This window comes from Rhipicephalus sanguineus, chromosome 10 (assembly GCF_013339695.2).
Source record: "Rhipicephalus sanguineus isolate Rsan-2018 chromosome 10, BIME_Rsan_1.4, whole genome shotgun sequence".
NCBI lineage: Eukaryota > Metazoa > Arthropoda > Arachnida > Ixodida > Ixodidae > Rhipicephalus > Rhipicephalus sanguineus.
In genome coordinates this window covers 7,552,784-7,566,206 of record NC_051185.1, presented here as the reverse complement: position 1 = coordinate 7,566,206, position 13,423 = coordinate 7,552,784, and the positions used below count along the sequence as shown (strand labels likewise).

Genomic DNA, 13,423 nt, shown 5'->3' with positions numbered 1-13,423 from the left:
AAAGCTGAAGAAAGTGATTTACGACGGCTTTGCAAGGTGGCCGATGGCAGTCATCCAGCGTACAAAAGTCAGCGCGTCTTTTACAAGTTGACCTTGCTACAGTGAGTGAGTCAGTGTGACACTTGGAAATGTGTCAAATGTTTCAGGAAAAGGACCGCTGCCGGTCTCCTAAAATGCTTTGACAGCAACTGGCGATGTGCACGAACAAAAACAAGAAAACTGGATACGCTAAGGTGTTTTTGCGCACAGCACTGACCTGTAATTCCTGCGCGAGGTAACAGTGGTCGCTTTCCTGCTTTTTATTTAATTTTTTATCGCTGCCTTTCCTTCACGGTGAGCCATTCCAATGGGTACAATAAGACAGCCCAATGAACATCAGCAGCAACATTTGGCAAGGTCAGCAGCAGCAGCATCGTCATCAGAACATCAGGGGAAGAAAGTTTAGGATTTGAGTGCAGATTTGTTTAGTTCGCGTTGCTATTTTCGCGGTTATCTTGAGTACTGTGTATCGTATAGCTGCCTAAAGACACAGCAGTGCGATGGTTTACCTGCATTTCCCGTCCCAATACACTGAAGAAGAGGACATGCTACAGAAAAAGTACCAGAAACTGAAACGCAAGGCGAGTGCGTTGTAGCTTTACGGTGACAACAGTGCTTCGATGTTCCTGTGCTCTGGCTGTAGTTTGCCATAAAACTCGATAGGCTGAAATTTGTAACTTATTGTGTGTTATGCGGGTGTTACACTGCGCACTACCGATCGCGATTGGCTTATTTGAGCTAGACGCGGAAGGAAGCCAATCGAGGTCGAGATACTCGATTCCGATTGGGGCTTGATCGCGATCGCTGTTCAGCGAAAACTAATGGTGCTTGCTCAATAGCGCGCATAGGATGCTACTACTCCTTGGAAATTGCGAGCAATAGATCTCGCACTACCGCCTTGCGTTTGTCTTTTGAGTAAAGAAAAGAGACAGGCGTTTGTAGCTGCTGAAGTGACACCGCTCATGCATGTAGCGTGACGCGCATTCGTGTTTCTGGTTGCAGAAAAAAGCATTGCAGCAGACCAAAACTCCCAAACAAGAACCGCCGCCGGTCCAAACCACGCTGCGAAAAGGTCTGTCTGCGCTGCATTTTTTTTAAATACTGTAATCTCGTCTACAATTCATAGTAGTGGCTTTAGGCGCTGTCAAAACGCGGTCCTCAGAGGAAGCAGGTAATGTTGGTCAAAAAAATAAGGCTCGAAAACTTAAGCGAGGCATTGTCTTACTGTGTTCTTAGCGGCGCCAACGTAAAAAGAATACAAGGCTAATTGTGTGCATAGCAGCCTTGTACTGTCACAGTTATTCAGCATGCGATGCTTTTCGTCTTCATCAGTCTTCATCAATATTTGTTGTTTTTCAATATAGTATGTTTATTTTATTTTTTTTCGAAAACTCGCCGGTTCACACGTTCAAAGTAAGCCATCATATTTCATTCTACTGCACTGGTTGCCATGCTCTTTGTTGTGATGTGTTTTGCTGCAAAAAAAGCTGGAATTCTTTCTCATTTGTTCTTACTCTTTTTTTTTTCTCAACGCCACATGTTCATCCAAGGCCACGACCAGGGTAAGTAGTGGCACGTTCCATATAAAAACATTAATGAGCTATGTAGAACTGGCAGAATAGTAATGTGGCGTTGCCATTGACCATTTGTGTAAACATTTCTTTTTCTCGTGTCCAGTGTCGGAGTCTAAACCAGATGCAAAAGAAGTCGCCAAGAAGTTGCTGAAATCGGGGGTATGTACGCATTGTGGTAAATAACTGAGAAAAGACTGACACCTAAAAAAAAGTTTGAATTGAGAGAAAACAGGCATGCTTGCTGAGAGTTCCCTCAGAAGTTTCACACAATGCACATCTTTTAGTATTATTCAGAAGTATGTTATAGTTGCTTCATAGTTGTTTTTTGTAGGACTTCTTTATGTTGCAATTTTGTATGTGCTGTGATAGAGAAGTACTTCAGCACACAAAACTGGCCATGGGTGGTGTAAGGTGAAAAACAGATTTATCAGATAAACAGGAAATTTTAGCTGGAAGAAAACAAAACTGTATGAATTGCCAAGGCCCGTAGTCCAAACAGCTATCCATATTGCGCTTTCCAATGAAAATATTGCTGCCATAACTATCTGATCCAAGTTTGTGTTTAGCTTTCAAGGATTGTAGTTGCAAAACAGACAAAAAACTGCATTCAAATTGCCCCGCCTTGATTATGTTCCTGCTTAAGACACGGTAAACATGCTTTGCCTTTATTAAACAGCTGGATTGAGTTCTTCAGTGTGGCTGAACGTAGATAGCCTCTGTTGTTTGGTATTGAATGTCCTGCACTTGGAATATAACGTTTGTATTTTCCAGTCATCTAGCTCAGTAGACTGTTATAGGCAGCTGAAAACATTTCGAAAGTGTATTGTTGTTACTGCAGTTGTTGTGTACACTTGTGTTCTGCTGTATTTACAGTTTAAACGCTCCATTGCAGGCCATCAGTGCCATCAAAGTTGAAAACAAGGAGCGGCATGGATTCAAGCGCTCTAAGGCGTCGGAACGCAAGCGTAGCCTGAATGACCGCCCTGGAGGCATCGGGTATCAGCCTTACGCCGCAAACCACCCTACAGAAGATGACTTGGAGGCCACTGTATGTTCCTTGTGCACACCTTTTGCTTGCCATTGTGCATTTCCTAGGCTTTGCAATGCACATACAACAAACTAGACATTTAGAATGAAAATGTAGACTAAAACAGTGCAGTTTTAAATGTGTTTAGCATTTCTCTTACCTGCCTCCCTCCCATTCTGATCAACTGATCAATCAGGTCCACGGTTGTGGAGCTGATTGATCTACACCTACAGGATCGAATATGGTGTCTTATCAACCGCATAGTGTGTTGTATGCTGGTGGCATTATAGGACCGTATCACTTGCATAGCCGTCCTGCTGGCCTTGTTTTATGACCATGCGTGTGGTGCCGCATAATGAATGCCAGTGTTGTAGTTGTAATGGGTGCATTGATTTGCGTTACAGTAACTGCCATCATGACTGAAATGTTCCACACAATGCAATGGCGGGCTAGTTTGTGCGAAACCATAGTGCTTCTTTAGTGTAAAGTGACAATGCCAGTGATAGTGCAAAGTGACAAGTCTTGTGTTGTCGTTTTGCACTAAAAAGGCCCATTTGCCCAGCTCCCCACCTCATAAAGACTTTCTGTAAACCCAATCAACATACGGAAGGCTCGATGAACAAATCCACAATTTTCATGTGGTGCAGGGCACATCGTCATCGTCGTCATCGTCACGCCCCGCCATGAAGTCGCTCTACGAAAGTTTTGTAAGCGGAGGCAATTTGGATGAGGACGATCCAAAGCACTTGGAGTCACCACGGGAGTCGGCACCTGAAAAGCCGCGGCAGAAGAACACACTTTACGTGCACGGTGCCGGTGTGAGTGAGGACCTCTTGCGGGGAGCATTCGCACCATTTGGTGCACTCTTGAATATCTCCATGGAGCTTGACAAAAAGTGAGTATGATGTGCTGACAGTCAGAGTAGCGTGTGGAAAGCATGTGTTTCGTATTAAAGGATAGTTGTAACAAAGTTTTAGATCAGGTGGAATACCTTGTGCTATTTACTGTGTGGGTAGTCTGGATAAAGAGCAAGCTCTTTGCGAGAGTAGAGGCTTGTTCACGCCTGCAACTAGCACTGGTTGGGTGACCATTTGCGACTGGCAACCAAGAAGCGACTCAAGGCGACCTATGTTCACACCTTTATGCAACTTATACCCGTCCCACACAGAATTCACATCTGCTCGCATTGCTCATCATCGTCATTAGCCTGACTACGCTCACTGCAGGGCAAAGGCCTCTCCTATGTTGTGCCAATCAACCCTGTCCTGTGCTTTCTTCTGCCATGTTATACCCACAAAGTTCTTAATCTCATCTGGCCACCTAACTTTCTGTCTCCCCTTCGCGCGTTTGCCTTCTCTTGGAATCCATTCAGTTACTCTTAATGACCAGCTGTTATCTTGCCCACGTGCTGCATGCCCTGCCCATCTCCATTTCTTCTTGATTTCGACTAAGATCTCCTTAACACCCGTTAGTACCCTGACCCACTCTGCTCTTGTCTTGTACCTTAAGGTTGCACCTATCATTTTCCTTTCCATTGCTTGCTGCATCGTTCTCAGTTAAGTTGAACCCTCTTTGTAGGCCTCCAGGTTTCTGCTCCGTAGGTAAGTACTGGTAAGATGCAGCTGTTGTATACCTTCCTCATGAGTTATAGTGGTAAACTATGATTCATGATTTGAGAATGCTTGCCAAATGTGCTTGATCCCATCCTTATTCTTCTAGTTACTTCAATTTGATGGTTCGGCATTGCTGTTGCTGTTGCTCACATTTCTATCGCCCTGTAAAATAAGCTGATGTCCTCTTCCTGCACATCTGATTGGTTCTGAGGTTTGTGACTGCAGTCGCACTACTGAGCCAAAGTAGTCGCTTTGCGACCGAAATGGCCATTTGCGACCAGTAGCTTTGCAGCTAACTTAGCAAACAAGGCTAGTTGCAGGTGTGATCAAGCCTTAAGTGTTTCTAATACAGAAACTGGAAAAAAATGGCACCAACACTGCCACCTGCCGAAGGTAATTCATGGCATAAAGTGCAACTCTCCTTGCGTGACCTTCAATATATACTGCTGCCCACAGTGTGCCAAAAAAAAATCGAAGGCCATGTGCTGTGACTTTCATCAGTGCTGCCATCCACTAAGGACACACATTGTCTGCTTACGTGCTACTTAAAAGATGCAGATAAGAAAGTTAGACTATTACTATTCCTGCATTTTTGTAAAAATTGGTTCACTACCGTAAAATGCCAAGCAAGCGCCCCCCCCCCCCCTACGGTGAAGGATAATCTGACCATATTTGGAGGGGGCGACGCTTGGCTCGGTCCTGGACCGATATTGAAGATGGCGGCAGAAGAACCGCTAAAAATAAAAAATGCCCATCCATGTTTCTTATGAAATGCTTTATTTATTTGCTGTTTTTATTCCCTCTTGTCACTGTCAAACCATTGAAGCAGCGACTGGTTTGACCAATATACGACCGGCCACATGACAACGGAATTTCATAAACAACATTAGATACGCATTCACTGTACTCATTTTTGTGGTTCTTTTTACACAAGCGATGCTCGTCTTGAAAAAAAAAGTAGCCGCAGCGGAGGAGGGAGAGGGGGGGCGCTTGCTCGGCATTTTACGGTAGTACATAATGTATACTATATTCGTTTATAAATTATTAGACACAGGGAAATTTTGTTACAGTTTGGTCTAACAGGAAACGTGTAAGATGGGCAGACTTGTTTGATGTATCTGTTAAGTCTTCATTTCAGGATTGAAATAACAAAAGTTTGCTCCCGTAAAAGTGTTTTGGATGCTGGCAAGGACCTACACTTGAGATCGCATTAACTGAAAATTGAAGTAACCAGAGTCTAATTAATGGAAGTTTACTCTGTGCACACTTATACTGTTCATATTAGTATATTGCAGGGTTCTTTTGTCACAATACATATGGTAATCTTGTCTACTAGGCCCGTAGCTAGGGGGAGGCAGGGGGGGCTCCTAGGGCCCTGGCCCCCTCCAAAATTTTGTTGGAGGGTGGTGTTTTACCAAAAATAATGAAAATAGGTGTTTTTCTAAAATGGTCAAGGCCTTCAGCAAGTGTCTCGGGTGGGACTACGTGGGTAAATTTTTTTTTGTAAACCTAGTTAAAAATTGGGGACACGCAAATTTTGCAAGGATGCAAATTATGTGAGTAACTACGGTAAATAAATTCAAGGGTGCAAATACCTCCAGTTCATAGCGCAAGTGTTCTAGATTGTGTGAAAAACACCTAGCACAAACTTTTGTGTCCTGTTACTTTCTATGTGCTTTTTTCCACTAGGCTTCGAAGAAAGCCCCAGATATTCTGCAAACCAATGTCAGCTCGTGCTAGTACAGATGGAGGCATGAAGTTAGAGTGCTTTTGGAACTGTGTAGAACAGAACTGCATTATCCTGTTGTCCTGATTATGTAACTTTTTCTCTGTTGTTTAGCTGTGGGTTCGTTACCTTTGAGAAGATTGACTGTGCAGAAAAAGCTGTTCTTGAGGTGAGTGTGTAATTTTTTAATTTTCTCACACACATACACACACACACGACTTCACATCTTCAATACCAGAAGCACTTAATGAAAAAGACGCAAATGGGATAAGGTGTTGTGAAACCCTGTTTATGTATGTTGATGTTTTTCATGCTTTCTTCTATATGCCTACCCACCGCGGTGGTCTAGTGGTTATGGTGCTTGACTGTTGACCCAGAGATTGCGGGATTGAATTCCAGCCGCAGCAGCCACATTTCTATGGAGGCAAAGTGCTAGAGGCTTGTGTGCTTAGGTTTAGGTGCACGTTAAAGAACCCAAGGTGGTCAAAATTTCCGGAGCCCTTCATTACAGCGTTTGTCATAATCATATCGTGGTTTTGGGGCGTAAAATCCCAATAATTATGGTTATTATTATTCTATATGCCATGAGTCTCCGCCAATTTTCTAAGCTCAAAGCCCAGGTGCGCATTCATGCTGTAGACTTAATAGACTACGGTATCTCTTTCTTTCTTTTTTTCTTCACCTTGCAGATGAATGGTGCTACAGTCTCTGGAATCAAATTGAGGGTTTCCTTTGCTCGAAGGCAGCCTCTGATACCACAGTCATCCGACGGTTCGCCGACAACTTGGGGTACTATGGGTAATAGAACGATACATACAACTACTTAGAAGGGTAGTGGCTTGGGCTAGTTGGTATGTCATGACGAATTGTATAGCGCGAACGGGTTACTTGGACAGACAGAAAAAACGAGGACGGGCGCTAACTTCCAACTGATTTTATTAAGCAGAATCGAACATTTATATATGGCACAAAATGCTAAAGATGAACATGTGACAGAGGATGCGCTAAGCGAAAGAACGTTAAGGCAGATGCTGCGGAATCAAAACTACTGCTTGAATAGTGTTTGCACTGTACATCACCAGCAGTGTGCACTGCACCATGACAGCATTGCTGTGAATTTAGGCATGCAGAAATGATGAGTCGGCAAGTTTTGGACAGGATGGCATGTCTTTTGTAAGAGAGCAATGACTTAGACTGGTGGTCAATCCCAGTAATTGTTTGTTGACCATAATAGTTGACATAATATTAAGTGGCCAGAAAGGAAGTTTTAATCTAGCTATGTTCGTGTTCGTCAGAAAGATTTTGCCATAATTTAAGCAATACATGCAGTGTACGTGTGCACATTTCATCACCTTGTTACCATGCTTCATCGTTCTTGTGACATTCATATTAATACAGGGGATGATTTCACGGTTAACATACAAGCTTACTAATAAGTGCACGGTATAACATATACAATGAGATACAATTGGCGAGCACCCAGTTCAAGTTTTTGTTTTCAGATAGCACAGTTTCTACAAATTGCAGAAGTTGTTTCCATGCATAAGCTTCTTCAGTGGTTTGAGCTTCTTAATTTGACTGCTTGTCATTTCGCGCTTGTATAAATTTATGCTCCCAACTTTAATTAAGGCATGGCAGCGACTTTCAGTTTTCACTGGGTTTTGAACATTGCAAGGTGCTAACGTACGAAGTCGTGCTGTCAAGTGTTTTCGCAAAGCATTTTTTGTCAGACTAGTGGTGGCAGCATTTTTCTTCCATACTTACGACTGGCCCTGCTGTGTTCTAAATCAGCACTTGAATTTATATAATTTGTAAGTTAACTATCAGGTTTGTTCAGTGTGAGATGTTTAAGCTTCGTATTTGTGGGATGTAAAACGAGTTGCCTTGTAACATTCACTGCATCTGTTCTTTTTGCAGCATCCAATTACGGCCAAAAAGGTGGAAGCTCTGACAACAGGAAAGCCGTCCTCTACAATGATCTTGATTTGTTCTAAAGTGGCTACAACTTTGTCTACACCTGTGCTAAATCCCTTCTGAAGCATTATGCTCTGTGCATCTCTCACTGAAGCCACCAGAGCAATGATCACTGCCGAGGACTCGCGCTTACCACCAACTCTGTCATTCTCATAGAACTGTGACATCCCTCTGGCTACACCCTTCATTGGTATTGTAAAGGCATCGGAATAGAGTCTTCAAACCATCCCAGCCTTGGAGTCTCAATACAGGGTCCCTTATGCATTCGCCCGAGACGACTCGAAGGCAGATGCCGTCTTCTTTTTCTTCTCAGTCAATGTATTGATCCTCCCCCGGCCCCCTGCAAAAGCTTTTTGCACCTAACATGGTTTTGTACTGCTTCTGTGATCAGCCCACCTTTGCCAAAGCATCAATGTCGTGTGATGACATCATCACGGGAGGTCACGTTATGTGACATTATAGTGACGTCATGATGACATTGCAAATTTTGGCATCTGTGACAACATGATGACATCACCACGTGATGATTATTTTTTGCGTCACTCGTATTGATGCCAACACTGCTGATAGTCAATTTTCGTGCTTGATGAGGCATGTAAGGCTTTCGCCTTGAAATATTATTAGGGATGTGCAAACATTCGAAAATATGAATTGAACATGTAGTTTCCACTATATTCGATTCGAGAATGGCCTACTTCAAGTTGTCAATTGCTATTTGTTTGTGTGAATAGTTAGAAAATGCATGGGAATCACTCCGGCATGGGAATCGGGGTTTTTGCACGGATTCACCAGTTCTTGAGTGACAGCATGGGGAGGTGTACACCTGCACAATATATAGATTACAATAACAACCCTGCTTCAACTTATGTAGTCTACAAATTTGTTGCCTCAATTTTTCTAAGCTGTGTATCTCACCATGCTTGTATTCCATTAGTTACATGCAGAGCCAAGCTTGCTTACAATGATCCCAGTGATAACAAATGCTTAGTTATTATTAAGAAACCATAACTATTAGTTTTTTTACGTTGCCTATTGTAGCACACTCAGAATGAACATGTTGCTGCTTTGAGCTCCTTATGGGCAAACCGAGAGTGTGTCCCAGTCTCGCATGAAATCAGCGCCCGTGTACGTGGATGATTAATTCGATGGTATGCAGCAGTAGCGTAGCCAGAAATTTTTTCCAGGGGTGCAGTGCTATAGGCCAGGGGCGTAGCCAGAAATTTTTTTCCAGGGGGTTCAACCATACTTTATGTTTGTGTGTGCGTTTGTATGTGTGCGTGTATAATATACGCAAGCAAAATTTAAAAATTTTCTGGGGGGTTTGAAACCCCCCCCCTGGCTACGCCCCTGCTATAGGCCTTTGTGTGAAAGCATGCGAAGTTCATAGTGCGCACACTCATCGGCATACGCTAGGCACTCAAGTCCACCAAGGCGGGTCAGGTTACCAATTATGTTAACAAGCGCGATGTCACACGCACGGGCAAGCGCGAGCACCTAGCTGAGAACGACCGCACCGTGTTGCCCCGCATGCGGGAGGATGGCGCATGCGAAGCGAAACAAGCAGCCGTGCTTGCGGTGGACGATGATATCGATTCAGTTCAATGCTTTATCTTTCATTGAACAATGAAACAAAGGAGCAGTCGCAAAAAGCTACTACATTGAGTAGCTCACATCAAGGCACACACCCACCCTGGGCTAAGAAACAGATAAGTCCCCAAAAAAAAGGTCGCATGTGAAATATTCACTCGTGAGAGCTTATCAGCGGCGTAGCTAGAATATTTTTGGAGAGTAAAGGGGGGAGGGAGAGCCCGGAGAGGGTTCTACTCCCATTGTGTATGTGTTCGTGCTTGTGTTTGTATGTGGGCGTGTACTTAGTGATGCAGAACTATCGGTAAATTGGCTATCGATAGTATCAATAGTTTTTTTGAAACTATCGATAGTGTAGACAAACTAGCGATAGTACTTCTATCGACAAACTATCGATAGTGTAATCGGTAATACCATGGTTAATATTATTAGCCATATCACTGCCACACGTGTTTATTGCTTTGTTTTGATGTATTCGGGTTTCACCCACAGATGCTGTAAGCAACGTTTGACGCAGACCGCGCCGTAATGTTTGAGTAGCTTCACGGTTGAGATCATTCTGTTAAGATTATGCGCCGGACGCGAATACACAAGTTTATTCGAGAGCTTAGGCGCGCGTACCAGTGATATAACGCTGGAAGGTTCGATGACTGATGTATAAAAGACGACGCGTTACCCCGATGATCAGATTACTCGACGGCCGACGACTGTTCTCGCTGCTATCAGTGCGCAGCGTGTATCGCTCGTCTTTTGAGTTTTCATTTTCTGGGCACAAGTTCGCCCAAATAAAGAGCTCCGTATTTCCCACTCTTGCTGCAGCATTCTTCACCGTCACAACCACGTGACAATACTATCGATAGTGGTGTGAATAATGATGCGGTTGCTGGCCGGTCATATTGCCAAAATATTTGCGATAGCCTACTATCAGCTTCGCTTTCATTTATGAGCAGTCCTGGCGAAAGAAATAAATTATTTACTTAGTGCAAACGGCGGAATATGTCCATCAATAAATTCACATCAGCGGCCCGCAACGTGCTGGGGCGCGTTCCGAGGGACCAAAATAAAGTTTATTCATCCATTCAAAAGCAACCAGTTACACCTTACAATTAACAAACTTAGTTCATAATATTTTTTTTTATTTTGAAATCATAAAAGGAGATTAATGCGGATTCACTAGAGTCAGGTTCATCGATGACTAACCGCAATACCTGTCGAAGAGGAATTGTGTTCACCAACAGCCGGTCCGTCTAACACCAGCCGTAAGGTAAAAATACCAGTTGAACACGATTCGGGTTGGAGATATGATTCAGGTTCGCATGACTCGCTGATGGAATTAGAACCGAGAAACATGAAACGGCATGCGTCGCCTGTAGCACAAGGTCCTCCAGTGAGTCCCAAAGTTCTAAATATATCGGAAGGAAAACGCATCAAAAAAGGACTTTTTGAAAGATATTATCTTGGAGAAAGCAGTGAATGCTGCTGGCATCTCGACAAACTAGGTGGGTTAAAAATTTTAGTGAAATTGCCGGTCGATTTTTTCAGCATCTACTGATTAATTTTACCTGTCTAATCAATATTCCCCTGATGTTATTGTTTTGCAAGAGACGTGGCTCTCAATTAATAGAAAAAAGTTTTCATCTTCAAAATTACCGCATATTAGACCAGCACTCTCGGGGTGGCGGCCTAGCAGTGTTTATTACTTCAAAAATTGCTCATCGGGTTCAAATTACATGTCAAGTAATGAATTCAGAAAATGAAATTTCAGCCTTAGATATTTCTCTTCCTGGATTCCTTCCTTTTTCGTTAGTGAATGCGTATTTTCCAGCAGGTGTTCAAAATACGACTGCTCTAAATTCTGTAATCTTGCCTTGCAGGAAAGAAATTATAACGGCGGGAGACTTTAATTCTCACCACACTTCATGGGGTTTCAGAAGCGATCTGAGTGGGAAGCGTTTGTGGGATTTGCCTTCCAAGAATAATTTATCATGTATTGACACAAGAACACCCACTTTCGTTTGTAACCAGTCTCCACGATTGACCTTATTTTCTACAGTCCTAGCCTCTCTATCTCTACGCGGTCTACCTTGAACTCGGGTACAAGTAGTAACCATTTTCCTATATTTTTTGAGGTTTTATGTCCGTTGACTTCAGTAACCAGCCACTCCATAAATAATGTAAATATTAATACATTTCAAAAATTTCTACTTGCGGCGTCGTCGAGTCGAACAGATAAAAATGAAGAACAAGATGCCATGAATCTAAGTTATGTTATAAAAGACTCGTTAAATAAATCTAAATTATCCGTAAAAGTCTTTAAAAAAGGTTCTTCTAATCCTTGGTGGAACTCAGATTGTTCACGCGATTACAGGCTAAGAAAAGCTGCGTGGTGAAAACTACCTTACAACCAATGTCCTAGAAATTGGGGAGTTTATAAATATGCGTCTGCAATTTTTAAGAGAACAGTCGCCACTGCGAAGGACAGTTATGATAGCCAACGTTCTGAGTTCCTTTCAAAACCCGACAACAGGAAAACCCTTTTTAACTTCCTTGGAACCAAAAAGGTAATCCCTTCACCCATAAACATTGAATCGGTGCTTTCAACGCCAAGTTAATTGTCTAGTTTTCTTGAAAATATTGCTGAAGGACCTGAAAGTCGTTTTTCATCTGCCTTGTCATGCTACTCACGGTCTCCTGAGAAAAATGACTACTTTGAAGAGATCACAGCTTCGGAATTAGCACAAGTAGTAAGGAACTTGCCCCATTCTGCGCCAGGCCCTGATGGCATCACTACATCGCTAATAAAAATTATCCATAAGGTTCTACCCTAGGAACTACTGGCTATCATTAACCATTCTATTAGAAATTCATGGATTCCACCTGATCGGAGAATTGTGAAAATAATTCCTTTATTAAAAAAGCAAGGCGCGGGGTTTACGTAGATAACATCAGGCCTATATCGCTCACATCTAATCTGGTAAAACTAATCGAAAAAATCTTACACATTCGGATAGATAGTTGGTTGAATGAAAACATGATCTTGAGCCCATGTCAAATTGTATTCAGGCGCTCCATTTGGTGTTCCCATGTAGACTTGGAAAGCAGAATACAACTTGCTCTCAATTTGCCGCTTTAGTAACCCTGGATATTACAAAACATTATGACAGCGTGGAACATGTCAAACTAACAAGTTCGCTGAAGAACGTCCACATTGCTTCGTCGCATGGGTATATTCCTTTTTAAACGGCAGAGAATTTTATCGCTCACAATCTGGTTTGTCTTCTCTAAAGCGTAAGCAAACTAGAGGTCTCCCAAAAAGCTATTCCTGTACAACAGGGCGTGCAGGTGTATGTATATGCCGACGACATCGCAGTCTCTGCTATAGCTGTAGATATACGTATTCTGTATCAAAGTCTACATACGTATATGAATACACTGGAAACGTGGTCAGAAGACATTATCGCTGAATATCAGAAAAAACGCAATCATAGTTTTCCCTCTATAAGTGCTCCTGTTAAAATTTCGTTGCTTTATCGGCAAGACGTTATCCCGCAGGTGGAATCGGTTTTAGGTGTTTAGGGGTCACTTGTACCGAAAAACTTAATTGGAGTGCGCATATAGAAAAAAAATATGGCAGCTGAAGGAGCACCTGCGGTATAGGTATGCTTCGTAGACTCAGCAGCAAGCATTCAGGTTTACGTCGTGACGTGCTCATTATGATTTATTGCATGTACATTCGCCCGATATTAGAGTTCGGCTGCGTCTTGTTTTCTGGTGCACCTGCCTGCAAACTTCGACCACTGGTTCTTCTAGAACGCGAATCATCACGTTTATGTCTTGGACTTCCTAAATATGTCGCAAATAATATTTTATACGAAGAAGCGCG

General features: G+C 42.8%; 1 protein-coding gene across 2 annotated transcripts; it reads left to right on the top strand.

Moving 5' to 3' along the window:
- The first annotated feature begins 380 nt into the window (after nt 1–380).
- On the top strand, nt 381–8,231 carry LOC119406941 (negative elongation factor E). Of its 2 annotated transcripts, XM_037673726.2 has the most exons (9): nt 381–620; nt 1,042–1,111; nt 1,590–1,601; nt 1,717–1,772; nt 2,506–2,661; nt 3,288–3,535; nt 6,094–6,148; nt 6,669–6,777; nt 7,897–8,231. In XM_037673726.2, the coding sequence occupies exons 1-9, from the start codon at nt 540–542 to the stop codon at nt 7,971–7,973; spliced, it is 864 nt and encodes a 287-aa protein (XP_037529654.1). In that variant the 5' UTR covers nt 381–539; the 3' UTR covers nt 7,974–8,231. The 2 variants fall into 2 exon arrangements, with proteins under 2 accessions (XP_037529654.1, XP_049275520.1); XM_049419563.1 differs by lacking the exon at nt 1,590–1,601.
- Nucleotides 8,232–13,423: the final 5,192 nt, after the last annotated feature.

What these genes read in the sequence shown, in the direction of transcription:
- LOC119406941 (XM_037673726.2), top strand. Translation starts at nt 540, where the DNA reads ATGGTTTACCTGCATTTCCCGTCCCAATACACTGAAGAAGAGGACATG. An exon ending in AAGATGACTTGGAGGCCACT is followed by an intron (nt 2,662 to 3,287) that starts GTATGTTCCTTG and finishes CATGTGGTGCAG; the next exon opens with GGCACATCGTCATCGTCGTC. An exon ending in GACAACTTGGGGTACTATGG is followed by an intron (nt 6,778 to 7,896) that starts GTAATAGAACGA and finishes TTCTTTTTGCAG; the next exon opens with CATCCAATTACGGCCAAAAA.